This window comes from Eublepharis macularius, chromosome 3 (genome assembly GCF_028583425.1).
Source record: "Eublepharis macularius isolate TG4126 chromosome 3, MPM_Emac_v1.0, whole genome shotgun sequence".
Lineage (NCBI taxonomy): Eukaryota > Metazoa > Chordata > Lepidosauria > Squamata > Eublepharidae > Eublepharis > Eublepharis macularius.
This window is the reverse complement of record NC_072792.1, coordinates 69,256,329-69,282,822: the sequence shown is the minus strand read 5'-3', so window position 1 is coordinate 69,282,822 and position 26,494 is coordinate 69,256,329. Positions and strand designations below refer to the sequence as shown.

Here is a 26,494-nt window from a genome sequence, read left to right as displayed (position 1 = left end):
GATATTGTTCCACAAGAGATTATAGTTTAAGGGATTTTAAAGTATATCTAAGCTCACCAAATATTTCTTGAGTATGTTCCTGTCTACAGAGGAGCATGTGTTCCATGCAGAGGGTCCCATGCTGAAAGCCTGGAATCTCCCCTGACAAAGGCTGTTTCCACACGCTATTAAAGAGATGGCCCACTCAATGAACTCTGGCGTTTTTTTTCACTCACCCCATACATCTCCAATTTCAAAGTGGAAGTAGGCAGTTTGGCTTCTGTTTTTTCAGCATCTTTTCTGAGAATGGTATTTCCCACACCTTCCTGTGCCAGCGAAAAGATGTCCAAAAAACAGAAGCCAAACTGCCTGCTTTTGCTTTAAAATTGGAGATGTATGGAGCGAGTGAAAAAAAAATGCCAGAGTTCAGTGAGTGGTCTGTCTCTTTAACAGTGTGTGGAAATGGCCAAAATTCTGTGGCTGCTGGACTAGGAAAGAATACTGCCAGTCAATGCAGACAGAATGGAGATAGACTGACTCAGTATAGGGAACTGTCACACATCTCTATAAAAGTAGCAGAGCTGCACTGAATGCCATTTTTAGCAGAAAAATGTGGCATCATGCTACAATAATTTTTAACTCCAGTAATTACTGTAGCAATTGAACAAGATATTTGAAATAATTTTTATGGCGTAACCAACATAAAGATGGAATGAGATTGTTTCTAAGTATGACCATTATTGTTTCTAACCTCATGTTGTCATAGGCTATCATGATTATAAATAAACTTGAGATACCCAACCAATTTTTTTTTATATACCCGACTTTGAAATAGCTTTAATTTTAGATAGTTTTCTTTTATTCTTCCAGACCCCTCTTCAAACAATTTTTATAAATGCTAGTCAAAACATTGTTTCTTGCCAATTTTAAATATTTATATTAATGATGTTCACACTACACAGCTCTGTGAAACTTTAAATAAACCCGAAATCTGGTAGTGTGTCGGTAATATGTACTGTAGGCCTAAAAAAGTCCCCATAGCTCAGTCGGTAGTCGTACTACTAGGATTTATATACTATTGAAGAGAAGATGCACAATTTTTGCCACATAAGATCCAGATGCTGTGAGTCTAGCCTAAAATATTTAAACACATGGTTAAGTTTGATCTCAAGTAATAATGTTTTTAAGACTTTCACTGTATGAAAACTAAAGCAGCAATTCTCAGAGGATATTGCTAATCTAGTATTAATTAGTAAGGTCTTCCAGTTTCAGAAATTATGCTTGTTTTATAAAAATAATGAAATATGGAACATTTTAAGGCAAGAAGGAAATGGGGGAGAATTCTAGATGATGCAATATGTATGCTACATTTTGTAATGATGCACAATAATCTATGAAAAAAAGCCAAACTGAACAAATGTTAAGACTGGTGATGGTAAAAAGCTTATTCTGCATGTCCTTTTCCTCAGAATATCTCTTTTCCTTTTGTCAAAGCAGTCTCCATATGCAAATTAAGGAGTATTATATATTTTGGGTACAATCCAGACAAAGTTATACTATTAAGGGGACATACAGCCAGATCCTTATGTCTGTTTACTCCAATGAAGTCCCACTGAGTTCAGTAGGCCTTCTTAGGGCGAGCTGTGTGGAGTGATTTGGAAAGATGACCCAGTAAGTCACCATGGCCAAGAACCATACCCCCAAATGGAATGAAAGTTACACAGGTACTTTTTTGGTAATTTCAGTTTTTAGAACATAAACCAAGTATAATTTTTCAAGTAAATAAGTTTTACTGATAGACAGACAGTATGAGGGGAATGTTCATTGCCAACTTTCCCTGCTGGTTATATCTTACAGAACAAGTAATCAAAATACAATTGCTATAACCAGTAGGTTTCTAAGTTTTAGATTTAAATTTTTCATTAGTTGATAGCATTTTATCAGTAAAATATAAAATACTGTAATGGGGCACAATTCACAAAGCCAGCCATGCTGACAGAGAACACAATAGTATCACCATGCACAAGGACTCCATAGGATCACTTGTTGGGGGAGGGTGCTCTCTATTAGTTGTAGAATATGCCCCAAACTTGACTACTCCAAGATGATGAGGTTGCATAACAAAACAGCGTGGAAAGCACCCAATGAATATCAGTGCTAAGGTACTGCACATGCCAGTGCAAACAGATGAAACCCATGAACTGAGCTATAGGCATATATGTGCCCCTCATAAAATGGCTTTGGTGGTGCAATATGCAAAACTGCTGCATCTGATCAGAACAAAGGGTCTCAATCCAAATGGTGTCGCTTGTGGCACTCCACTCTCACCAACACCGAAGGAGCGCAAGTGGCAACTAATGCAGCGGGGCTGAGATGTACTGATTAATAAAACAGGCAAGGAGCCAATGAGTAGGGACAGCATTTAGAGGAAAGAATGTGCATGTGTTACATCATAACTAGGCTGGTGCCTTGCACCTATATGTGATTAGTAAGGTACGTAAAAAGCATACAAATTTCTGCAGATGCTACTTACATTTATCCTAAAACTAGAGAGACCTTGAGAAATCACAGGTATCTATGGAATGACTTTCCAGTATGAATTTAAATATAAACAAATTTCCTGGAAGTCCCCCCCTCAATTGCATATAAATAAAAAATAACTGAAATATATAACAAGCTTATAATAAGAGAGAGATGGCTTTTGACTGGCATTTCTGAAGGACCAATGGAGGTAACTTTTTGATTTCACAGGCATAAAGTTTGACATTCAGATTCTGTACCTTTTTCCAACTGCAAGATAAACTGGTGCAAGAAATGCTAAAGAAATCTGGCTGTCATTTTTTCTTCCATGATATTGCCTTAGTGCAAACATTATGCCAATATGGGGTGCTGATGCAATCTAAGGATTCTTGACACAAATGTTCTTTTATATACTGTCATAGGACAGTTACAGGTCGGAGCTGCTCCAACTGGGTTTCCAAGGCTGTTCGTTCTTTGTGAACTTCCTAAACAATGCAAAGGAAGCAAAATAAATATAGCATAGGGACAAACAATTCTATAGTTAGTTAATACAGAATATTTATTTTTCTCCAAAGAATATAACAGACTGATTCTAAAAATCTTGGCTTCTTAAGTGTATCAAGATTTTTACACAGTGGAATCCTAAGCAGAATTACACCCTTCTAACTCTATTGAAGTTTATGGGTGTAAAAGACAAGTGTTCTTGCACCTAGAATATGGCCAGATACTTCAGAATATCAACACTCCAACGTATTAAACAGACATCAATAAGATACTTATTTGAGTATGGAAGTCTTTCACTGTTAAAAATGCATTCCTTACCTTTAGCTGTTGCTGGAGTTCACTGTTTAACCTAGCAAGCACTGCATTCGCTTCTTTGTTTTTACGAATAGCTGTCTGAATAGCTTTCTTCTGTTTTGAGGACTGTCTGCCAGACAAAATACTTTCAGTCAGTGGGGATGTCCAGTTTATTGACAGAAGAACATGGGATGCTTATTTTTATGACTTGAAAAAATGAGCAAAAATGTGCACTTGCAAAAGGAAGCTGCTGTAAACAGGAATGAGGAATAATGAAAACAAATGTGTGCTGTTTAATATATTGGTTAGTAAACTGAAAGGAAGAAAGATTTGGGGATGTTTCTATAATGGCATTTACCAAAGCAGTTTTTGTATCTGTTTAAAACCTTTCTTACAGCAACTGCAATTGAGAGTTTCTGATCCAGTGTTGTAATTGTTTTGTTTTGTTTTGTTTTGTTTGAAAATAAAAGTCCTTACAAATAAAGTTGTAAGGACTTCCATCCATTGAATTATGGAAGGTGGGCATTTGTCACTCCAGTGTTGTAATAGAAGTCTTTTAGCTATATTAAGGGCACAGAGAGTCCATTTCCATTGACTATCAGTTAGATTTTAGGGTACAGCAGATAATTTGAAAATACGTAAACATCTTCAAAAATCAGTGGGTATTCTCTACACATCCTCCAGTTCCTCTGCCTTTGTGTTCCCTAGTTGTTACTCTTTCTCAAGGACACTCTGTCACAGCAGCACTGAGATTCACATCTGGTTTACATATGCTGTAGAATGAGGTGGTAGAATGGAACACACCGTTGGTTTCTAGATGACGGATTCAAACTCTGAAGATTCCTGCATAGCAGGAAAAAAAAAACCCTCCATGCAACTAGAAAACCTGTACAGCAAAAAGAAAGCTTTTACCCTCTTCCTCATTTGCTGTTTGCAGGAAGCTTTTTACATAGGAGAGCATTCCAAAATGATCCTCCACCTGCAGTTTATACTGATGCAGTTCATTCTCCTTTCTCCAGGGTCGGGGACAGAGGGTGGCGCTCGGGGGAGATCTATCGCCTCGTCACCCTTTGGTGTGCGGGGTTCCCCAAGGGGCGATACTCTCCCTGATGTTATTTAACATCTATATGCGCCCCCTCACCCAGTTGGTGCGGAGGTTTGGGCTAGGTTGTCATCAATACGCGGATAACACCCAACTTTTTCTGTTGATGGACGGCTGGCCAGACACGGCCCCAGACAATCTGGCCAGAGCTTTGGAGGCTGTGACGGCATGGTTGAAACAGAGCAGGCTGAAATTGAACCCAGTGAAGACGGAGGTCCTGCAGCCGGGACGGGGGGTGCCAGACGTTGGGATCCAGCTCCCTGCCCTGGACGGACACCACTGGCAACTTTGCCAGTGGTAAAGAGTCTGGGTGTGCTCCTGGATGCCTCCCTATCGATGAAGGCCCAGGTCACGGCGGTTGCCAAGTCTGCATTTTTCCATCTTCGTCAGATCAGGCAACTTGCCCCCTACCTGACGCCCCAGGACCTGGCTACAGTGATCCATGCAACGGTCACCTCCAGGCTAGATTACTGTAACTCACTCTACGCTGGGCTACCCCTGGGCCTGATCCAGAAACTACAACTGGTCCAGAATGCGGTGACACAGGTCCTGACTGGTATACCTTACCAGTCACACATCACACCTGTCCTGCGCCAGCTGCACTGGCTTCCGGTTGAATTCTGAATCAGGTTCAAAGTGTTGGTTCTTACCTTTAAAGCCCTGAGAGGGTTGGTACCAGCATATCTTCGGGACCGCTTCTCCCTGTACGTTCCCCGGAGATCGCTTCGATCAGCGAATAAATATTTACTTGTGGTCCCTGGCCCTAAGGAAGCCCGCCTCACTTCAACCAGGGCCAGGGACTTTTCAGTCCTGGCCCAGCCTGGTGGAACGCTCTGTCAATGGAAACCCGGGCCCAGTGGGACATATTATCGTTCCGCTGGGCCTGTAAGACAGAGCTGTTCTGCCAGGCATTCGGTGATTGAAGGGGGCGGTGCCATGTCGGCCTCCCACCATTTGGGGTGGGGGAGGGTTCTTCCCACCACTGCACTTTGTTAATCTGTTTTATTGTTTGTATATTGATTTTAGTTCTTGTTTTTATCGATTTTAACTGTTCACCGCCCAGAGCCCCTGGGGATGGGCGGTATATAAATTGAAATATAAATAAATAAAATATAAATTCTACCACCTCAACAATCCACCATTTCTCCCTCATTCATGCATGTAGAAAGTAAGTCTCATAAAGGCTGTCCAAGGAAAGTGCAGGACTCCTTCCCACATCAACCTCAACAAAGCTCAGTAGTGTGACAGAGATTCCTAGGCACTTCTCCATGGACTGAAGAGGCACCAAGACAGGACTGGAGAACATCAACTCCCTATCAGTGAAAGGAAGCATTATTTGAAAAACCTTTTGAGTTAAAGGGAGAGGGGGAAGTGAAAAGGAAGACTATAACAGAGCCCCTTTGCTCTACCTCCTCCTCAGGTTTCTTGTGAAGTAAAGAAAGGAACGATCCTAATAGTCACTGGAAAGACTGTGTGTTCCTTTCAAGAATTCCATGGCAATATATAACACATGTGGGGACAATTATTTTTACTATTTTTACATTTTATCTCTTGTAGGAGTGAAGGTATTTTCTCTGTACATCTGTAGGTTCCCCCAGGTATGCAGAAACAACCAATGTGTTTAAGGCCAGTGAGTTGCTTTTATTATCCATACAGCAGATATCCCTATACCTAATGGTAAAGGGCCTATGCAATAAATCCCACTCCCCCTATTATTTTCTCCTGGAAACTTTAGTATTAAAAACATTTGCATGCAGATATCATGTTTGTTGTTCTTTTTGTTAATCTTCGGTTTTATTATGTCAGCTTCAAATAAGGGTCACTTCGCATGCAACACAGCAGCAAGGAAAGTAGAGGTGCTCCTCCACTTTATTCTCTTTGCTTCTTTGTAACATTCAAATAAGCCCTAAATTATGAGGTCACAAACTGAAACAGAACTTCCTGTAGATTATCCAGTGGACTTTGTACATCCATCTGTTCTACCTTTAAAAAGTGAATGTGTTAGCAATTTTCATCTCTAAAGAAAATCAAGAGACAGGAAAAATGGGGGAAAAGTACCAGCTAGGTAAGCGGAATCATTCCAAAAAGAGGCCAGTTATGTTTTTTTGTGTTAGCAGATCTTAAATGGCAATGTGATCCAAGACAGATGCATTATTTTAAAAACAGTAAAAAAGTTGTTCACATAAAAATCTGGTTAGCCTTTTTCTCTAAAACAAAGTTGACAACTTGATCTTTGGAACAAAACCCCAGCGTTGTTCTTGAATATTTCCCCAAAGTATCTTCTTTTCCCTCTCCCACCCCCTTCAATACTCTAGCAGAGAGAAACAAACAGAAGATGCCTACTTGACCATTAAGGAAATTTCAATGCCTTCTCAAAATAGGACTAATTTGTTATGCTAATAGTAAATAACACCTATTTTGAAAGAGTCACCCCAGCTCCCCTAGCAACTCTGTTCCATTTGCAGATCACTTGAAAAATATTGGAAAGAGTTCCAACCTTCCACAATGTTTGCCAGAAAATGCATACTTTGGAAGGGTGTGACTTCTATAATCACTTTTTAGGCTTCCGCATGGATTATAAAAGTATTTGTTCTCTGAATGGAGTCAATAGACAGGAAACTGTTTCTGAATTGTAGTGGTTCTAATAAAAAAGCATTTTTAACAACAAGAAATTATGAGCCAAGAGACTGGGATGGATATTGAGTTCCTCTATTCGATCTCCCACCAGAGGCCAGGATCTTCCACCCATATCCATGCCGAAGATTAACCTTAATCTAGATTCAGCACTTAATCTGTTCTTCACAGAAGGATACTTTGAAAGCCCAGGTATTCTTGGAATGGTTCTAAATGCTTTAAAGAACTAGCATGAAAGGTGGAAGAAGTGAGTTGCACATGCCATTTCCCTATCTTGTGCTTGTCCATCCCCCGGCGCAAAGCACAGCAAAAGAAAGCACAACTTTTCTCCAGAACATTTCTTGAGAACTCGTGAAGCAGCCATGCTATGTTAGCACAAGACCCAAACCTCCCCCTCGTTTTTGCTATGTAACCTTCTTACTTTGGGATTGAATGGTGGGGCTTGATGGCAGCCAAAGAAGATGCCACACTTTTAGTGGGAGAAAGTTCCTGATTTTCCAGCATCTGGCCTTCAGGTCGGAATTTCCTGCGGATGGGTTTTGAGGGCGGCTGAGTAAACAAAACCTCCTGTAAAGAAAAGGGAAAGCTTATATTTGATGATGTTAGATTCCAATTCAGAAAGTTTGGGTATAGTATTTTTTCTCCTGTTACAAAATTCTCCTGGACCTGAGGGAGGGGCTCGTTTATTTCAACTATCTAGCCATAACCTGTGACCAGCAGCTTCTACTAGCATCACCTACTAGAAATTTCTTTTCTGCCAAACCATTACTATGAATAAGAGTTGTGCAAAAGTGCATTTATGCACTTAAGTCCTGTTAATAGGGGCAACATAGGCATGGTACTGGTTCTTAACTAGAATTTGTTTTTAACTGCAAAAACTTCCCAATGCTGATTTAAAAGTTAGAACTAGCTAGGATTCATTGCAGTAAGGGGAAAAAACAATGGAAAAGAGGATTGATTGGCAATGGAACTCCAAAAAAGCTCATAAAAAGCTGATAAAAACATACACTCGATGACCAAAAAAAGGGCGGGGGGAGCTCTGTAGTTGCAATTATTTTTACTATGTTTTCGACTAGTCCATAGTTAAAGCTTCTAGTCCCATGTGCTGGTAACTGGTACCATGCAATGGTACCATGCAATGGTACCTGGAAGGGAAACAGCACACCATCTCATTAAATCATGTGCACTGAAGACCCTTCTTGGCAAAGCATTGTTCTTTTCTCAGAATATTCATCTGTGGCAGTTACTGTGTAGAATGGGCTTGTGACTCTTTCACAAGGCACCAATAGGATGCTTCTCATGATGTGATCACAAGCTAACCAACCCTCTCATTCACACCTTATGCTGTTATGTGCATTTTCAAGCTTCATTCATTATTTTTAATATTCATCACTTTGAAAGTAGTCCAATGAAAATGAAATGTTGAGTGGAACATTGGTCCCTCACCATGAAGGGTCCTTCTCCTCTGAGGACAGGAGGACATATTGAGATGGGTGATTCCCACCCTCTGTTCAGGGAGGCAGGAACTAAAAACAACTTCCTGTCTTCTAGTGGGTGTCACCCAGTTCCTCGGTCTGGAAACTCTGAGAACAGTAGAAAGCTAGATTATAACATTTTTTTAGGGACTCCGAAAAATGGAAGAAAATTAACAACAGGTTAGTAAGAATAGCGCAAATTCAGAATAACAGGAAGAACAGTGAGGTCATTTAAGAAATGCAGTAAGTAAGCATATGAAAAGGTTTTAGGATGACGATGACAAAGCAGGGAGGGGCAAGATGTCCTCCTGTCCTCAGAGGAGAAGGACCCTTCACAGTGAGTAACCAATGGTCTGTTCTTCCTCTGAGGCAGAGGACAACTTGAGATTGGACCTCCCATAGCAGTGTCCTATAATCTGGGTGAATCATCGTCCTCTGGCTGTAGTACGTGTTGGAGGATTTGTCTTCTGAATGCTACATCTGCAGAGTCATAGCTATTTAGTCTGCAATGTTTAACAAAGGTGGAGATGGTAGACCAAGTAGCTGCTCTGCAGACCTCGTCAACCGTGACATCCTTGGAAAATGCTGCATTAGCTGCAGCGCTGCGAACTGAGTGCGCTGTGATCCTGATGAGGACCTTGAGTCCCTTTGACTTAAATGCTTCTGCGATGCATGCTCTGAGTCTGACTGATGGATGTTCTGGATAACTTCTTTCCGTTGTTGTTTGATGTCAGAGATATAAACATGTAGGGCGTCCTTTTGATTTTCTCAGTTCTGGATATAAAGCCTTTTAAGTGGTGTCTAACATCCAGGGTGTGCCATGTCTTTTCCCTGGGATGGGAGGGGTTGGGGCAGATGAGAAGGGATGGGAGGGGTTGGGCTGCCAGATGTTGGGATCCAGCTCCCTGCCCTGGATGGGACACCACTGGCAACTTTGCCAGTGGTAAAGAGTCTGGGTGTGCTCCTGGATGCCTCCCTATCGATGGAGGCCCAGGTCACGATGGTTCCATCTTCGTCAGATCAGGCAACTTGCCCCCTACCCGACGCCCCAGGACCTGGCTACAGTGATCCATGCAACGGTCACCTCCAGGCTAGATTACTGTAACTCACTCTATGCTGGGCTACCCCTGGGCCTGATCCGGAAACTACAACTGGTCCAGAATGCGGCGGCACGGGTCCTGACTGGTATACCTTATCAGTCACACATCACACCTGTCCTGCGCCAGCTGCACTGGCTTCCGGTTGAATTCCGAATCAGGTTCAAAGTGTTGGTTCTTACCTTTAAAGCCCTGAGAGGGTTGGGACCGGCATATCTTCGGGACTGCCTCTCCCTGTACATTCCCCGGAGATCGCTTCGATCAGCGAATAAATATTTACTTGTGGTTCCCGGCCCTAAGGAAGCCTGCCTCGCTTCAACCAGGGCCAGGGACTTTTCAGTCCTAGCCCCAGGCTGGTGGAACGCTCTGTCAATGGAAACCCGGGCCCAGCGAGACATATTATCGTTCCGCCGGGCCTGTAAGACAGAGCTGTTCCGCCAGGCATTCGGTGATTGAAGGGGGCGGTGCCATGTCGGCCTCCCACCTTTGGGGTGGGGGAGGGTTCTCCCCACCACTGCACTTTGTTAATTTGTTTTATTGTTTGTATATTGATTTTAGATCTTGTTTTTATCGATTTTAACTGTTCACCGCCCAGAGCCCCTGGGGATGGGCAGTATATAAATTGAAATATAAAAAAAAAAAATAAAGGTGGGTAAAAATATTTCCTGGCACCAATGAAAGGTGGTGTTTGCCTTGGGTATGAATGTAGGATCCTGCCTTAAGATTACCTTATCCTTGTGGAAGGTACAGAGGTTGGAGCTAACTGATAGAGTTCCCAATTCTGATATTCTTCTTGCTGATGTGACTGCAGTAAGGAATAGGGTCTTCATCTGCAGCCACTTGAGTGGGATCTCATTAATGGGCTTGAAAAGAGGGCCAGTAAGGGTGGATAGAATGGTATGTAGTCTCCAGGTTGGAATCCTGTGAGTCTGCGGGGGGTCCATGAGTGCTGTTCCCTTAAGAAACTTGGACATGAGGGTGTTTGGAGATGCTAAAACCTTGGTAAGATGGTAGTACTGTTGCCAGGGCAGCTGTTTGGTGTTGCAGGGTGGGCACCCAAAGCCCACTGGAATGGCCATCCTGGAGAAAGAGGAGCACGGATTCCAGTTTGGGTTTGGTTGTGTTCACACCTTTTCTTCAGCACCACCGAACGAAGGCCTTCCATTTGGTGTTACAGATCCTGGTGGTGGATGCTCGCCTAGATGCTAGCAGGGTATTGATCGCCTGCTGTGAATATCCCAGTTGCATGAAGTGATTCCGTTCAACCTCCATACGGTCAAGTGAAGCCATTCTGGGTGTAGGTGCCACACTGGTCCCTGACGGAGCATGTCTGGGGAGACTGAGAGCTTCAACGACAGAAGTGTCGATCACTGAAGAAGAGACGAGAACCATGGGCGTCTGGGCCAGTATGGGGCCACAACTATGATGTCCGCTCTCTGCTTGTTGATTTTTCTCAGAAGTTTCAGAATAACCAGAGTGGGAGGAAAGGTGTACAGTGGGGTATGAGGCCACTGAGAAGTCAGAGTATCCATTGCTTCCACCTTGGGGTGGAAGTACCATGAAAAATATCTGTTTACCTGGGCGGTTCATTGGAGAGGCAAACAGCTCCACCTGGGGGCAGCCAAGGTGCCTGGTGATGAGGAGGAAGAGATCTGGCCTCAGCGACCATTCTCCCTCTTGGATGAGTTGTCGGCTTAGTCAGTCTGCCTGTACATTTGAGATGGCCTTGATGAAAGCAAGACGAATTTCTGACCATGATAGGATCCACAAGGCTTTTTTGTGAAGCAAAGTCAATCAGGACCCCCGGCGGTTGATGTATGCTTTGGCCGACACATTGTCCGTTCTGATGAGTACGTGATGGCCAGCCAGTTGCAGGCTGAAGTGAATGAGGGCATGATAAATAGCCCTGAGTTCGAGCATGTTGATGGGAAGTTTTATCTCTGTTTCTGACCATAAGCCTTGGGATGGCGATCCTTCCAAAATGGCTCCCCAGCTTAGAAAGCTGGTATGTGTTGACAGCTGCATAGGTGTCACAACGTTGAAATGTTTTCCTTGTAGTAGATTTGGCATCTTGGTCCACCATTTTAAACTGGTCTTTACTGAGGGTCGTACGTGGATATTTAAGTCTGTCTTGGTCATGATGTAAGAATGGAAGGGATGAAGCAGTTGTTGTAAATTTCTTGAACGTGCCCAGGCCCACTGAATGGCATCCAGGCTGGAGATAAGAATCCTCATGAGCTTGGCTAGGGTCATCAGGGAGGAAGATCTGGACTTGATTATGGCCAAGGCAGTTTCTTTGATTATTGCCGCCTTGGCCTTGGTCATGAATACACATTGACGTTTGGTGTCTATGATTACCCTGAAGTGCTTAAGTGTCTGAGAGGGCTTGAGGGAGCTCTTTTGAAGATTCATCTGAAAGTCATACTTCTGCAGATAACTGGAGGTTGTTTGCAGATCCCTTTGAGCTTGCGGCAGAGAACTGGAACGGATAAGGAGATCATCCAGATAAGGCTGTATGTGGATTCTTAATTCTCGTAGCTTGGCAATTGGATGGATCAAAATCTTTGAGAACACCCTTGGGGCTGTGAACAAACCAAAGGGGAGGGCCCGGAACTGAAGATGATCCCCTTGCATGCAGAACCGCAGAAACTTTCTGTAAGATGACAACATGGGTATGTGAAGATAGGCCTCCTGAAGGTCCAGGGATGTGAGGTACTCACACGGCAACAGTGCTTCCGTTATGGATCGAAGAGATTTCATCCTGAAGTGCCTCAGTCTCATGAACCTGTTGAGGTACTTCAGATCCAGGATTGCCCTCCAGTCTCTGTTTCGCTTGGGGATGGTGAAGAAGATGGAATACACTCCAGTCCCCTGCCCTGCCCTTGGGACAGGTTCTATGGCCTGTATTTCGCAAAGGTGTCAAATAGTGTCTTGTGTTCTATGACATTTTTCTGATCCCGGGTGAAGGGGAGACAGGATAAAACTGTTTGGTGGGGTGTTTAAGAACTCCAATAAATAGCCTGTGGAGATGATTTCTGAGGACCAATTGTCTGCTACAGTCTCGAGCCACATGTCTTTGAATAGGAGAAGATGGCTCCCTAGCAGAATTTGCTGGCAGTCATGCCTTGATGGATTTGGCATCTTGGGAATTGCCAACCAAAGCGATTGGAGACAAAACCTCCTCTTCTTGAAGACTGACAAAAGGAAGACCAGGTGGATCCACACTCTCAGCCAAAGAGATCATCGGGCGGCTACTGCTGTGGCCGTAGCTCTGGAGGATACAGACATGGTGTCCAGACTTGTGTCAGCGACGTAGGAAGTGGCCTTGAGAACCCTGTTGGCCCTTCTGCGAGGTGTTGGTTGTTGGAAGGAATGAGTTGTAACATCTTCCTTGAACACACGATGGACACTCTGGCAACAGTGGACGCAATGACAGACGTCCATATGGCCATAGCTGTTGCTTCGTGTGCCTTTTTCAGGGCAGAGTCACCCTTCTTGTCCAGGTTGTCGCAAATCAAACCTTCCCCATTGGTGGAGAGGAGATTGTAAGGCTGTCACCAGGGCATCGACAAGTGGTACCTATAAAAACTGGTTTGTAAAAGATGGTAAGGAATACAACTTTCTGACCAGCCCTGGAGAAGATTTGTTAGACATGGGCTTGGCCCATTCTGCCTTTAGCTGCTTCTCAAAAAATTCAGTGAAAGGGAATACTTTTTCTGAGGTGTGAGATCTGGGGGGAAATTCTTTATTCCCTTTGGGTCTGGATTTGGGCTTAGAGGGGGAGGCAGTGGGTTCATCCATGGCCAAGGCCTCCTGTAGGTCAAGCATGGCCATGGTTTTACACAGTAAGTAATGGTAATCCTCCATCTTGAAAAATCTCATAGATTAACCATTGGCCCCTGTTTCCTCCTGTTCCTCCTCAGAGAGGAAATCCTTGTCCTCTTTGTCTACAGAGTCACCATCTTCGTAAAGGGAGGGAGCCTAAAGCAAGTGGTCATCCTCATAATAAATAGGCTCTCCCATGGCAGTGGCCTCCCCCTGTTCCCTCCTGATGGGGGAAGACTCAGGGGATAACTGTGTTACTGACCCTTTGTCCTTGCTCACTTTATGCTGGAAGCCAGCTATTTCCTCCCTTCCTGAGGACTTCTATGATGTTGTTGGGCAAGGCCAGGGAAGCCAGATTAGATGTATTAGTCACAGTTCCTCGGATAGGAGATGCCCGTTGTGCCTCTGAGTGGACATCTTTATCCTTGGAGGTTCTGGGCCTCTTGGAGCGGGCAGTGGATCTGGCCTCACTTTCCCCCGTTTTCTGGCTGGATACTGGAGGAGTGCTTGCTAGGCTTTGAGTGGCTGAACTGCTAGTAGGCGCCGGGGTGCAACGGCTAGGTCATGAGTGGTTGTTGCGCAGATCTCAGAAGCTTTGGTGCTGGAGAGGCCCTGGGTGGCCGTTGCGCTGCTTCTGCCTGTATGGCGCCACTTTTTGGTGCATTTTAGGGCTTTATGGGCTTCTGAGTGGCAAGGAGAGCATAAGGTGGTGGCTCTGGACTCCTCGTGAGTAGGGCTGGAAGGCACCTCAATCAGGCCAGATAAAGTGCCAGATTCAGAGGGAACAGCAGTGAGAGGAGCCGCTAATTTCTCCTCCGAAAGAAATTTGTCCACTGCTGTAGTTTCCATGCCACTCTAATCTGCTGTTCAGGCTAAAGAGCTTCTAATACGGCTGCCGGCAGCGTGGCAAGAAAAAGAGTGGGGAAGAACAAAGGCCAGCTGCAAAAACTGGGGAAAGGCGCTGCCCTTAGTAGACAAAAGATAGAGGGTAAGGCAGAGAAGAGGAAGGAAAACAGTTTTTTTTAAAAATGGAGAAGAAGTGAGGGGGAAGCAGCAGAAAGGCTAGCTGCAGTTTGCCGTGTGGGGCGGGGGGGGGCAGCAAGAAGACTTGGAGAAGCTTTAGAGGTATAGAGAAAAAGGAAAAATCAGAAAAGTGAAAGTATGCAATACTTAAAGAGGTGCCTATGTAGCTGCTCTACCTATCAAGGCAGGAACTAAACTGAGGAACTGGATGACACAGGAAGTTCAGTTTTTAGTTCCTGCCTCCCTGAAGAGGGTAGGAATCACCCATCTCAAGATGTCCTCTGCCTCAGAGGGAGAACAACACTCATAGCCTGGAAAACAATTAAATTGCAACAGGAATGTTCTTCTGTATTTAAAAAAATATTAAGTTACTGAAGAACATATGCAATGAGTATGTCTCAAAGCCAATTTTTTTACTTAATGCTAATGCTCGCAGTCTTTTGGCAGCTTCTCCTTACTCTTCTTGTTCTTTCCTCAATGCCATACTGTTGCTTTGTAACAACCACTTGAAGTTTCAATCGCTTTATTGGGCACTATACTGAAGAACTGTCAGATACATTCTAGCCAAGGACAAGGCAATCAAGAGTCACCAAACTACAGGCATGCTACTGAGCATTAAGTGGATGCCTATTTTATTAAGCCGTTTTGAATGGAACGGTTAAGTTTCCCCAGTCTCTAATCTTTCTTAGGTATCTTCTCAAGTTCTCTTAGCTCTGTCAAGAGATCTGACACATAACCCTATACCTTTCTCCTAGTGTTGCAATAAGATTTACCTCAGTTTCTTCCTTTCAAACTTTATGAAGCAGTGGAAGCAAGAAAAAAATTGGGGAATAAGGATGCCTGTAACAACCTGGTGGGAAATAAAAACAAGCTCTAGGTGTTCCTAGTTTCTGCCAGGAAGAATTCCTCGTATTTGGCATTCATGGTGTTGTCTATGGGGAAAAGAAAACTTCTCTAGGAATTGAGAGTAGCCACTATATTCTTGGTGTCCTTATGAATGCAGTGACATTCTCTACAATGACAGACACTACAGAGCTGCTGCAGCATAGCAGTTAAATGGTTGGGGTGCAAATCAGCAGTCTGCTGGTTTGAAGACTCTCTATGGCCATGAGCTCAGCAGGTGGTCTTGGTAAGCCACTCTTCTCAGTCCCAGCTCCTCAGCTGTATTGTGGGAATAGCAACATTGACTGTGTTCACCATTCTGAGTAGGCACTAATCTGTCTATAAGAGTGGTGTATAAGCACACTGTTATTGTTGTTGCTGCTGCTGTTGATTTATGTGAAGATTAGTTACGCCCACATTGTAAAGCATCTGGAATCCAAATCGTGCTATAGAAATCACTGGCTACATTTGTGTAAGAAGGAGGAGGAGAAAACTAACAGAACTATGTACACACCGTTTTATAATGGGAAGAACATCTACTTTAGTCAAAGGAGAATAGATATTTGGCTTTACCTTTTTTACTAGGCTGCTTTCTTCTACCTGTGATGAGGCTTTGGTGGTTGGCAAATGTAATTCGACCACAGATTCTTGCTCCATCTGTAACAATATGCAAGTAATCATTACAATTCTAGGAATAATGTATATAAAAGTCAGTTCCTAACATTCCATCAACTATTAGGATGATGAAGAAACAAGCAGGGCTTTACAGACAGGATCAGGTTTGTCCCCCAGCTTTTTGTCCCCCTTCTGACCGCCATACTCTCTTTTTGCAGTTGTTTGTGGGAAGGGTGGGGTATAACTTGAATAAAATAAATTAAAATAAATAAAATTTTAAAGGCTAGATTCTAATGAGTAGTTTATCTCTTCCCTGTGTGTTACATGCTGTCAAGTTGCTTCCAACTTATGGCAACCCTCCAAATGTCCTATCATTAACATATTCCAGAAAGATAATGGAAGCACCTCTTTATTCCATATAAGTAAATACCATTCACTCCAGAGTAAAAAAAAAAAAAGGCAGCTGCACATTTGGGCACTGTTGCAGTGAGAGCAAAACCTGTTTCCCAGCTCTGACACTGGAAGACCTGGCCCCCAGTGAATGGGATCCCATAGTGAAACAAACAAAAAGAAGTGACTATGTACTGAGTTCACAGAGGGTTACAGTATTGTATTCCCTTTCTCCCAATGGCTCCATACTCTCCAACATTTTATAGATGAAAGTAAGTTTGTCCTAGGATGGATTAGACTGCCAGCCCCAGGGTGAGACTGAGTGAATAACACTGGGGCCAATATAAGCCAGATTCATAAGAAGAAATTAAGTTTGAAAAGTGCATGAAGCAGGTGGCTTCAGATGCATAAGCAATGAAGTGAGCCACAGTTTACAAAATGAGACAAATACATGACAAACACATGCAATGAATTGTATTTAAACTGTTAGAAGGCACTAGCTACATTTTATATATGAGATGCATTAAGTAACCCAAGATCAGCTAGCAAATCCAAGATAAGGAATTAGCAGAAATAACAATGAATAAGAATGGTTCTGTGTAACCTTAAATATTTAGAATTAAGAAGCAAGACTTGGCATTATCTCCTATGAACATTGAAGCTTCAGCACCTCTCTTTAGCAGTTAAGCACTAATCCTTCCTCCATTGCCATACAACAATCTGAGAACACATATACCTGTTCATCTCCAGCAATCTTATTTTTAGCCTTTCCTTCCAGCAACTCAGCACAAAAACTCCTTCCCCCCGCACCCCTCTCTTGAAAAGGCAAGCACTCTACCTCTGAACATACATATAGCAGTGGATTCCATCATAAGAAATGAGCGACAGTCCTTTCCATACACACACACTCATCCATCTTCATTTCTTCTTTTCCTTCAACCACCACCTCCCATATTCTAGCAGTCCCATCTATGAATTAAAAATATGTGGTAGTTTTAAAAAATTACTAGCTAGTAGGAGTGGACACTTTTCAGATCTATGTTTAAATTATGCAGTTTATCCATAAATTGAAGGAGCAGGTAGAAGGCTGAACCAACCAACAATTTTCCTTCCTTCCATTCTTCACTACTCCCACTGCAGTATAGTAGTTAGAGTATCAACTACGTTCAGGGAGACCCAGCTTTGAATCCCCGCTCTGCAATGGAATCTTGCTGGGTGACCTTGGGCCAGTCACATACACCTACCAGATAAAAATGGAGGAAAGGAAAAACAATGTAAGCAGTTTGGGTCCCCACTGGGGAGAAAGGTAGGGCATAAATGAAGTAAATAAAATAAACAATTACAACTTCAGCTGTAGCTCCCTCAGCTATTCCCTAATCTCAATGGTTAGGAAAGTCAAACAGTGCTAATGAATAGTAAAAGAACCTAATTTGCATTTAACATTATGGTTTTAGAGAGGGAAAAAATGAGCATATGCATTTCAAAGAATACTTTTTGCACCAGTTTATTTGCTTGCTTCTAGGAGGTCAATAGGTATGATTTATTTATATAGAACATTGGCTGGTGTTCCCTTGTGAGACCTGCTCCCTGGACTTCAGCTTTAACTGTCATTGGCATGCAAAGCAGAAAGAGCAACTACATAGTTGCTTCTTTAAAATCAGGACAGATTTGAAGTTGTCCCAAGACATTTGGGAGAGATGGAAGGCAAGGGATTCTTGATATATACAAATCTTCCCTCCACATACACCTGTCAAAGGAAAGCATTTGGCTACTGAATCATAAAGATAATAGATGCAATCCACCTAAAACTGCCCTTACAGTTCCCTGCCTCCCTTTCTAGAGCAACTGATGTAGACAGTAAATGTTACATAACATCAGCACTTGGAAGAGTGTGTCTGATAGAAAAAAACAATGAACAGGAAGTTACTACAGCAATTTTAAGTATGTAGAAGTATTGTTAATAAGCATAAGTTTTTTTCTTTCCCACATTACTTCCTGTAACAGCATGAATGTCTGACATCTGTAGCCACTACTGTCTTAGGGCTTTAACTTTACACAGAGGCAGTTCCACTGAACATTATGATGGGGCTTGCTCCTGAATGACTAATAGGTAGCTTTAGGATTGCAGTCCTAGTATACAACAGATAATCAAAATATGTAGAGTGCAGCAGGGGAAAATAATGGTATATTCAAACCATTATTCAATAATAGTATATTATTAAAATCCTGTGTCTCCAACAGACATTCATTATGTGAAAAGGTTGTCAATGAACATGCCATAGAGGAAAATAAAATTAAAATGCAAAGAGTTAGCCATTTTCAGCATAATCTCTTCCTGCTTATGTTAAGGAAGAATGCAGAGAAATAGAAAAGGAAGTTTATAAAGCCTGACAACAGCTCCTGGAATAGCTTATGGATACACATATTAATTTTCAACATGACCCTATACTTAAACCGGAGACAAGAGATCTGAACAGAAAACCCTGATCTTCCTAGAAACCTGATACAAGCCCAAGGTTTCCAGAAAAATCTGAAATCTAAAAGGAAAAAATATGAGGGAACAACCTCTCCCCACGAATAACAGAAGCAGCGCCTGCACCTTTTTAAAATGAATGCTCAGTTATAATAATAATAATAATATTTGATTTATATACTGCCCTTCAGGACAACTTAACACCCACGCAGAGTGGTTTACAAAGTATGTTATTATTATCCTCACAACAATCATACTGTGAGGTGGGTGTGGCTGAGAGAGCTCCAGAGAGCTGTGACTGACCCAAGGTCACCCAGCTGGCTTCAAATGGAGGAATGGGGAATCAAACCTGGTTCTCCAGATTAGAGTCCTATCGCTCTTAACCACTACACCAAACTAGCTCTGTGAAATCTTACTGGCCGTTTTGAGGGCTGCTAGGCAATCACAACAATACCGCTAGCCTTTAACTGTGGTTGCTGTCAGGAAAAGGCAGGACAAGGAGGCAGGGCTAAGGCTGATCTCCCATTCCATCCATGCTCCCCTCCACCTGCCCTGGAAGGAAGACTCACTGGAGCCAGCTCAGCAACAATCACCAGGCAAACTGCCACCATACACTTTGCATGACTCACCCAGGTATGGTGGTGGCTACTAGACAACATAATGCCACACAACTCATCTGGACCCAGCAGTCTTTATTCACCTTGTATGACTTGTCCAGATCTAGCAGTGGCCATTACACAACTCATCTGAGGGACTTGTTACCACATGACTTGGCCAGACTTTTCCTACGGAGAGTCTGCCAGGGAGGGAGTAAGGAAAACTGACAGCCACTGTTGTGGAGTGTCTGTCAGACTAGGATATTGTTGACCCAGGGTCAAATCCCTACTTTCTCATAGAAGTTTGCTGGGTGACCTTGGACTAGTCACTCACTCTCTGTCTAATCTACCAGACAAGGTTGTTTTAAGGATAAAATGGAGAACAGGAAAAGGATGTAAGCTACTTTGGGTCCCATGAGGTATAAATGCATATAAATAATAAATGCAGTTGAAGATTGAGGGGAGGGTTGAAGATAAGAGAAATGTTGGTTGGCAAGTGGTAAAGAGAGAAGGAAATGAGGAAAGGGAAGAGGATATGCAGGCTGCCAGGAGGAGAAAAGAAGTAATAGTGTGGGGAAGGGGATACAGGGGGAAATTAAGTGACCCTGTCAATCCTTGTGGGTTACCCACTTGTCCAATATAATAGGGCTGTTTGGAAAAGTATTGTACGCCAGAGCAGGAAGCTTATTATTGTTTAGCAAGAGAAACCAACGTAAAACCAAGCCATTTCTCCATTTTATGTGATCCAGGACTGAGCCCAAAAGTTTAAAAGTTTTTGAGACAAGCAAAAGGTTTTTGAGACATGCATTTCTACAAAATTTGATGTTTTTTCTAATAGCAGAGGAGGTATAACAAAAAGTCGCTTTGTTTCTGAGTTTCTATTAATTGTATTGTTTAAAATATATGTCACACCAATATTATTATGATTAATAAATCCAGTTATCATCAAGTCAGATCAAAAGAACATAATCCATATCCAATATGAGGCCATTTCAAATCCATAAAGTCTGTATAAATAAAGGATGTATGTGATGGATTCAGCTTCAAATGCTGGGATGCCGGACAGTAAAGAGGGGAGGATGACTGACATGTTTTCGCCCTTTGTGGCTAGCCTGAAATGGCAGTTGGTGATGGAACATTGAGGTGACAATTGGTGCTACCAGAGGGAGGGGTTGACAGTTGGAATAAACTGACGAGGGAAAGGAGTTGGAGCCTGGCTTCTGACCAGAGAGGATCACCAGAGAGTCCTGGTGTGAAGAAGGAAAAACAGTGTTGCACTTACCTGTAACTGTTGTTCATTGAGGTGTTCCATGCAGGCACACAAGGGACTGCACAAACGCAGGCCCGCTGATCTGGAGGTTTTCTTAGCTAAAAAACCACTAGGGGGCGCCCTTGCATCCCACTGCACATATGTGGCCATTTTCCCTCAGAAAACCTAGAGGTGGGGCACCCCATGCTACTTCTCAGTCCTCTTTCGCTGCTGTACTCTCCAGGTAAGTAAAAGAGACTTAGTGGGGAAGGAGGATGGGTATGTGTGCCTGCACAGAAGACCTCAATGAACAACAGTTACATGTAAGCGCAGCACTATTTTTCATCATCGGTCTTCCTGTGCTGAGACTGGGGCTAGGGGTGATGTCGCGGGAGGGGCCAGGCAAGAGTGAGGGGCAGGCTGCAGAGCCTTCAGGGCCTACTGGGGCAGGGAGGGAAGCTAGGAAGGAGGCAGAGGGCAAGAGACATTGGTGGAGGGAAGAGACAGGCATATGGAGGGATGGCAGCTGGTGGAGGGGCGGGGAAAGGGAAGATTGGGAGGGGTATAAAGGGAGACCTCCCCATGACGCCAGGGAGGAGCAGAGTTGGCGTGACCTGGGAGGAGGAGAGGCACGTTCAACTGGGTAGGAGGAGGAATAAGGTGGTGCTACCCCCTCCCCTCCCCTAACTTTGAGGCGGAGGGAGGCAACCCTACCCCAGACAAGGCCGCAGGCAACACAGCAGAGTGCCAATCCAGCAAGATGGGTGCAGGGGGGACGGACAGATTGTGCACTAGCCTTTTGCCCTTTTTTTGGTCCAGAGAAACAAACAAAAAATTGTGAATCTAGTCTGAAGGCTTTCATGCAATCTATATATAAAAAGGAGCACTCTCCCAACATCTAGAGTGTGTAGGGCTTTCTCTGCCTCAGTGGTTTGATTGTGAAAGAATACAGGCAGCACAATTTCCTGGGATACATGAAATTTGGAGACAATTTTGGTAAAAATTCAAGTTTAGTACATAGCACCACCTTCTCTGAATGGATTTTCAGAAAAGGTGGATCAACACTCAAAGCAGCTAGTTCACTTACTCTCCTTGCTGATGTGACAACTACTGGCAGGGCAACCTTCATCAATAACAACCTCAGGTGGCAAGTTGCCAGTGGTTCAAATGGCTTTGCCATCAATTTAGACAGAACCAACTGTAAGGGACTACTGTGGAACCATCGTAGTAGCTGATGGGAACATATTCAAACCTTTCAAAAACATTTTAGATGTGTAATGGGAAAAAACCTGTTTTCTTATCGATAGGGGCATGAAACTCCAAAATGGCTGCCAAATAAACCTTAATCGAAGAGTTAGATAAGCCTCGTTGCTTAAGGATCAACAGAAATACTAAGATAATAGGTAAGGAATAGTCAGTAGGATTTAACTTCCTCTCTTCCACCCAAGTCCTGAACGTTTCCCACTTTAGGTTTTAAGATTGTCCATCTAGCATTAAGGATGATCTGAGCTATGTCCTTGGAAAAATTCTCTCTTGGATTACGAGCCAAGCCGTCAGTTTGAGTCTCGATATGTTGTGAGGACTCCCCTACAAGATAGTAGATCTGGTTCTTTCGGTAAGTGATGGATTTGACTCTGTAGTCTCATTAGCCCGTGAAACCAGGGTTACCTGGGCCAATAAGGAGCCATCACAATTGCTGTTGTGTTGTCCGTTTATAACTTGCTCACTACCCTGGCTAACAATGGGACAGGCGGGAACAGACAGTAGAAGTGGCCTGACAAGTGGAATTGGAATGCATCTCCCAATGATCCATGATCTAGGCCACCTCTTGAGCAGAGTAGTTCAGTTTTCTGATTTTCTCCTGATGTGAATAAATTTATGTCTGGAAGATCCCATTTTACAAAGATAAGGTCTAAGTAAGAGTCCTTTAGTGACCACTTGTGGGAGTCGCCCCTTAATCTGCTGAGGCAAGCTGCGAGTACATTATCTACCCATGGGATGTGTACAGCATGTAGGCATGCTGCATGATCTGCTGCCCAAGTCCAGATTTTTATGGCTTCTCTGCAAAGAGTCTCGGATGCAGCGCCCCCTTGTTTACTGATATAAAACATTGTGGTCTAATTGTCCGTGAGGATTAGGATAGATTTTCCTTTCACAGCATCTGTAAATGAAATCAAGGCATAAAGCACTGCCTTCAGTTCTAATAAATAGATGTGAGACTCTTTTTTGGTTTCCTCCCATGTCCCATGGACATAAGAACCCTCGCAATGAGCCCCCCACCCTAAGTTGGAGGCATCTGTAGTCATGGTTATATCCTTCTTAGTTTGACCGAACTGCATGCCTGTTAAAAGATGTGTCTCTTCCAATCACCATTGCAGGAACCTAACAACTTCCCTAGGAACGGTTTCTTATTCTGCGAGTGTTGCTCGCTGTGCAAAACAGAATGGAAGCATATTTTTATTTTTATTATTTATTTTCCATTTTTATTCCACCCTCCCCACATTTCCAGCAGGCTCAGGGCGGATTACAAAATACATAAAGGTTAAAATATATGAAACAGTTGTTATAATTAACAATTCTAAAAACATCCAATTTATACAGTCAAAACACAATTATATATATCAACATAGCGGCACAAAATTCCACTGATGAAATTTAGAACAACTTCAGAGCATCTCTGCATTCAAGAGTTTTTTTTTAAAAAATGGGGGTATTGGTGGTGGGGAGGGCCCAATCCCTCATCAACTGGCCAGGGGGGCTCTGCCTAGCACTGCCCATATGCCTAGCAGAACAGCTCCATCTTGCAGGCCCGGTGAAAGAATAACAAATCTTGCCAGGCCTTAGTCTCTTCAGACAGAGCGTTCCACCAGGCTGGGGCCAGGACCGAAAAGGCCCTGGCCCTGGTTGATGCCAGGCGGGCCTCCCTGGGGCCAGGGACCTTTAACAGTCTCGCATTTTCAGTCTGGCCAATGGTACAACTGCTGTGGTTGATGCCATGAATCCCAGTAAAGTCTGAATGTCTTTTGCTAACTGAAATCTGGACCTTTTAAACTTCCTAACAAAACCTTTTATTTTCCTTACTCTCTCTATAGGCAAAAGGCCCTGTTCAGAGTGCCATCAAATAATGCACCAATGAATTGAACCTCCTTGTAGGGTGTCAATTTGGACTTCTTTAGGTTGACAAATAACCCCAGTTCCAGGCATGTGTGAAGGGTCAAGTGAACCTGTCTGGATACATCCTCCTCAGACTGACCGGTGATGGGCCAATCATCAAGGTAAGGATATATACAACAGTTTAGCTGGTAAGCTTCCATCATCGCTGAGTAATTTGCAATTTTTATATTCAAGGCTGCTGAGGAACAGACCTTCCTCCTGAGGGAATCTAATTTTTTCCCTTCCCTATCAGAAGATGTTGAATGCGGTCCTTGCCTCTGGCAAGTTTGCATCTCCTCAGTGACTAAAGAGGAGGGAGAAAAAAGTAAGGACAAGTATCATCCTTAGTTCTATACAGGCTCTCTGCCTTCTTGGTGGTGGCTGACGCCAAAGCTGACTTCAACTTCAGAGCGTTCATCATCTCAACAAAACCTTCTATTATAGGGAAGGTTATATTGGCAGAAGAGCCCAAGTACAAGTGTTGTAAAATTTTGTCCTTCAGTTTGGGGTCAGTTGATGAGATGTCAATTTCTAGGGCTCTAGCCATTTGCAACAGCTGTTCAGTATAAGAATAGAAATCATCGGTGGGTGAAAACTCCTCCGTCGTGCCCACAGCTTCATCAGGGGAAGGTTCTGAAGGAGGTTTAGGGCTACCTCTTGTTTGGTACGGTTCCAAACCAGTATCTCTGTCAGACAACTGGAACACCATCCTAGAGCTTGATAACGAGTGTTGTTTTCTCAAAGGAACAGGTGATGGGTCTTTCGAAATTACATCTGTGAAGAAGGTCCTTCCAGTATCCACACTGTAAGAAGATGATTCTCCATGGCACCATCATTCATTGTCATGGGAGTAGTAGTGTTCCTCTCTGGAAGAGAGGTATGATCATTCTCTCCTGTGAGGAATTTCACCTTCTTCTTCCAAAGAATGGGCTGATCAAGATTTGGATCTAACTGAAAAGACCTTGAGCAACCCGTGGGGGTAGATGGGTGGTCCAAGATCAGGACCTCCTGTTCAATCTATCTTTCTTTCGGGGATGTCACTACCGGCTCATCTGAAGAGAGGTGTTTTGTCTTCTTCTGCTTTTTCTTGGGTGGCTCTCCTTCTGATGTTGACTCTGCAACTATCAGGGAAGAATTCACCTGTAAGGCTGCTGAAGTCACTGATTTAGGTCCCTTAGAGATAGGGTGCTTGCTTCCATTCAAAGGATCTGACCTGGAAGGCAACCTTGGATCTGACTCAATACATCAGGATCTTGTTGGTTCCAAGGTCAAAGCCGCTTGACTCCAAGCAGCCTTCGAACCTGATTGGCTTGGATCTGGGAGAGTAGATAGCTTGGGTGCGATAGATGGCATTCGACTCCGAGGTGTCTTCAGATCCAAACAAGTCAGATCTGATGCACCGGGCATCTCGGGTACAACGGGCAAAGCTCAACTCCAAGGAGTCTTCGAGCCCGAATTAGAGGATGGTGTCAAGGGAGGTCTTGGAGTTGATGAAGCTCTTAGATCTGATGCTCTCGAAGTACCGGTCGGGGCAGATTTTTAACAGCCCATTTTTATGCTAAAAACTGAAAAAGTTAAGTCTTTCCTCACATGGTATTGTTAGGACACTCTTTTTCATGTGTCTGGAAGTGAAGGTATGCCTTGTGTCTGAACTAACTTCCTCTGTATTTTCAGTGTAAACTGCCTAAGTGTCATTGCTGACACAAACAAAACTGGGTTTCAAGGCAATATTGGAGAGCTGTTACTACATGCAAGCGGCAAGTCTGCTCTCTTGATAAGCACTTGAAAAGTTCCTGAGGTGTTCTCTCCCCTTTTCCTAAGCACTAGGAAGCCAATTAGTCTTTTCAGTGTAAATGACCACAATGGGACACCAACTACCTTCCAGCAATTAGTATTATTAAAGGATTCAAGCACTGAGTTATGCTGCAACACACCTATGCAAACATGCTTTTTAAAAAGTACAGTATTACACTATTCTTGAACTGTGCTATGCACACAGAGAATCGTAAGTGTGGGAGAGGGCATGATTCAATCATCACCTGGTGTGGAACAAAAACTATAATTTATGAGGGTGAAAAAACAGGTTACCCTGGGCTGTATGGAATCTCTGTTGCAAGTACAAATTGAGCAACATTTGCACTGGCAGCATGACCACCACGGGAAAAAACCTCTTGTATGAAATCAATCCTGGTTAAAGAAAAATGAATAATATATTGCAACTCTACAGTGACACAGTACAGGCACTAGCATTACTATTTACACTTGTCTGCAACACAGAATATATTGTCAGTTGTGCAATCATAATTTAATATTCACCAAAAGTATGAACTGCATGTGCCTCCATGCATATGTAATAGTGCTAGTATACCCTGATATGAGCCGTACATGAATACACTGTAAATCTGAAAATGTCTTCAGCATGACAGTGCAGAATCTGGATGATCAACAGAGAACCACTGCTGACAGTCCCAGAGAACATCATGAAGTATATTCTTTTTTGAGAAAGAAAATGTCAAGAACAAAAGATATGGATTGTGGTGAAAAGGGAAGTGAGGAAAAGTGGATAAATGGTTCTAAAAGTGAGATTCCCCAGAGTTGGGCTTGTGTCTGCCTTCAGATTCCAGCCAAGTTTAACAAGCTAACACATTGCAGCTGCACATGTACTCCTCCTCCCTTTTTTATT

General features: G+C 43.3%; 1 protein-coding gene across 3 annotated transcripts in view; it reads right to left on the bottom strand.

Annotated features, from left to right (window-relative positions):
• Positions 1 to 356: 356 nt before the first annotated feature.
• Positions 357 to 26,494, bottom strand: part of REPS2 (RALBP1 associated Eps domain containing 2) — a 142,231-nt gene continuing 116,093 nt past the window's right edge. For 2 of the 3 annotated variants that reach the window (XM_054973727.1, XM_054973724.1), the window contains exons 17-20: positions 15,909 to 15,992; positions 7,455 to 7,600; positions 3,322 to 3,427; positions 357 to 2,984 (exon numbers count right to left, since the gene is read on the bottom strand). In XM_054973727.1, coding sequence (XP_054829702.1) covers positions 2,916 to 2,984; positions 3,322 to 3,427; positions 7,455 to 7,600; positions 15,909 to 15,992 — 405 coding nt within the window. In that variant the 3' untranslated portion in view covers positions 357 to 2,915. Of the gene's footprint in view, positions 2,985 to 3,321; positions 3,428 to 7,454; positions 7,601 to 15,907; positions 15,993 to 26,494 lie in introns of those variants that run through there. The other variant, XM_054973726.1, reaches the window with a different exon arrangement.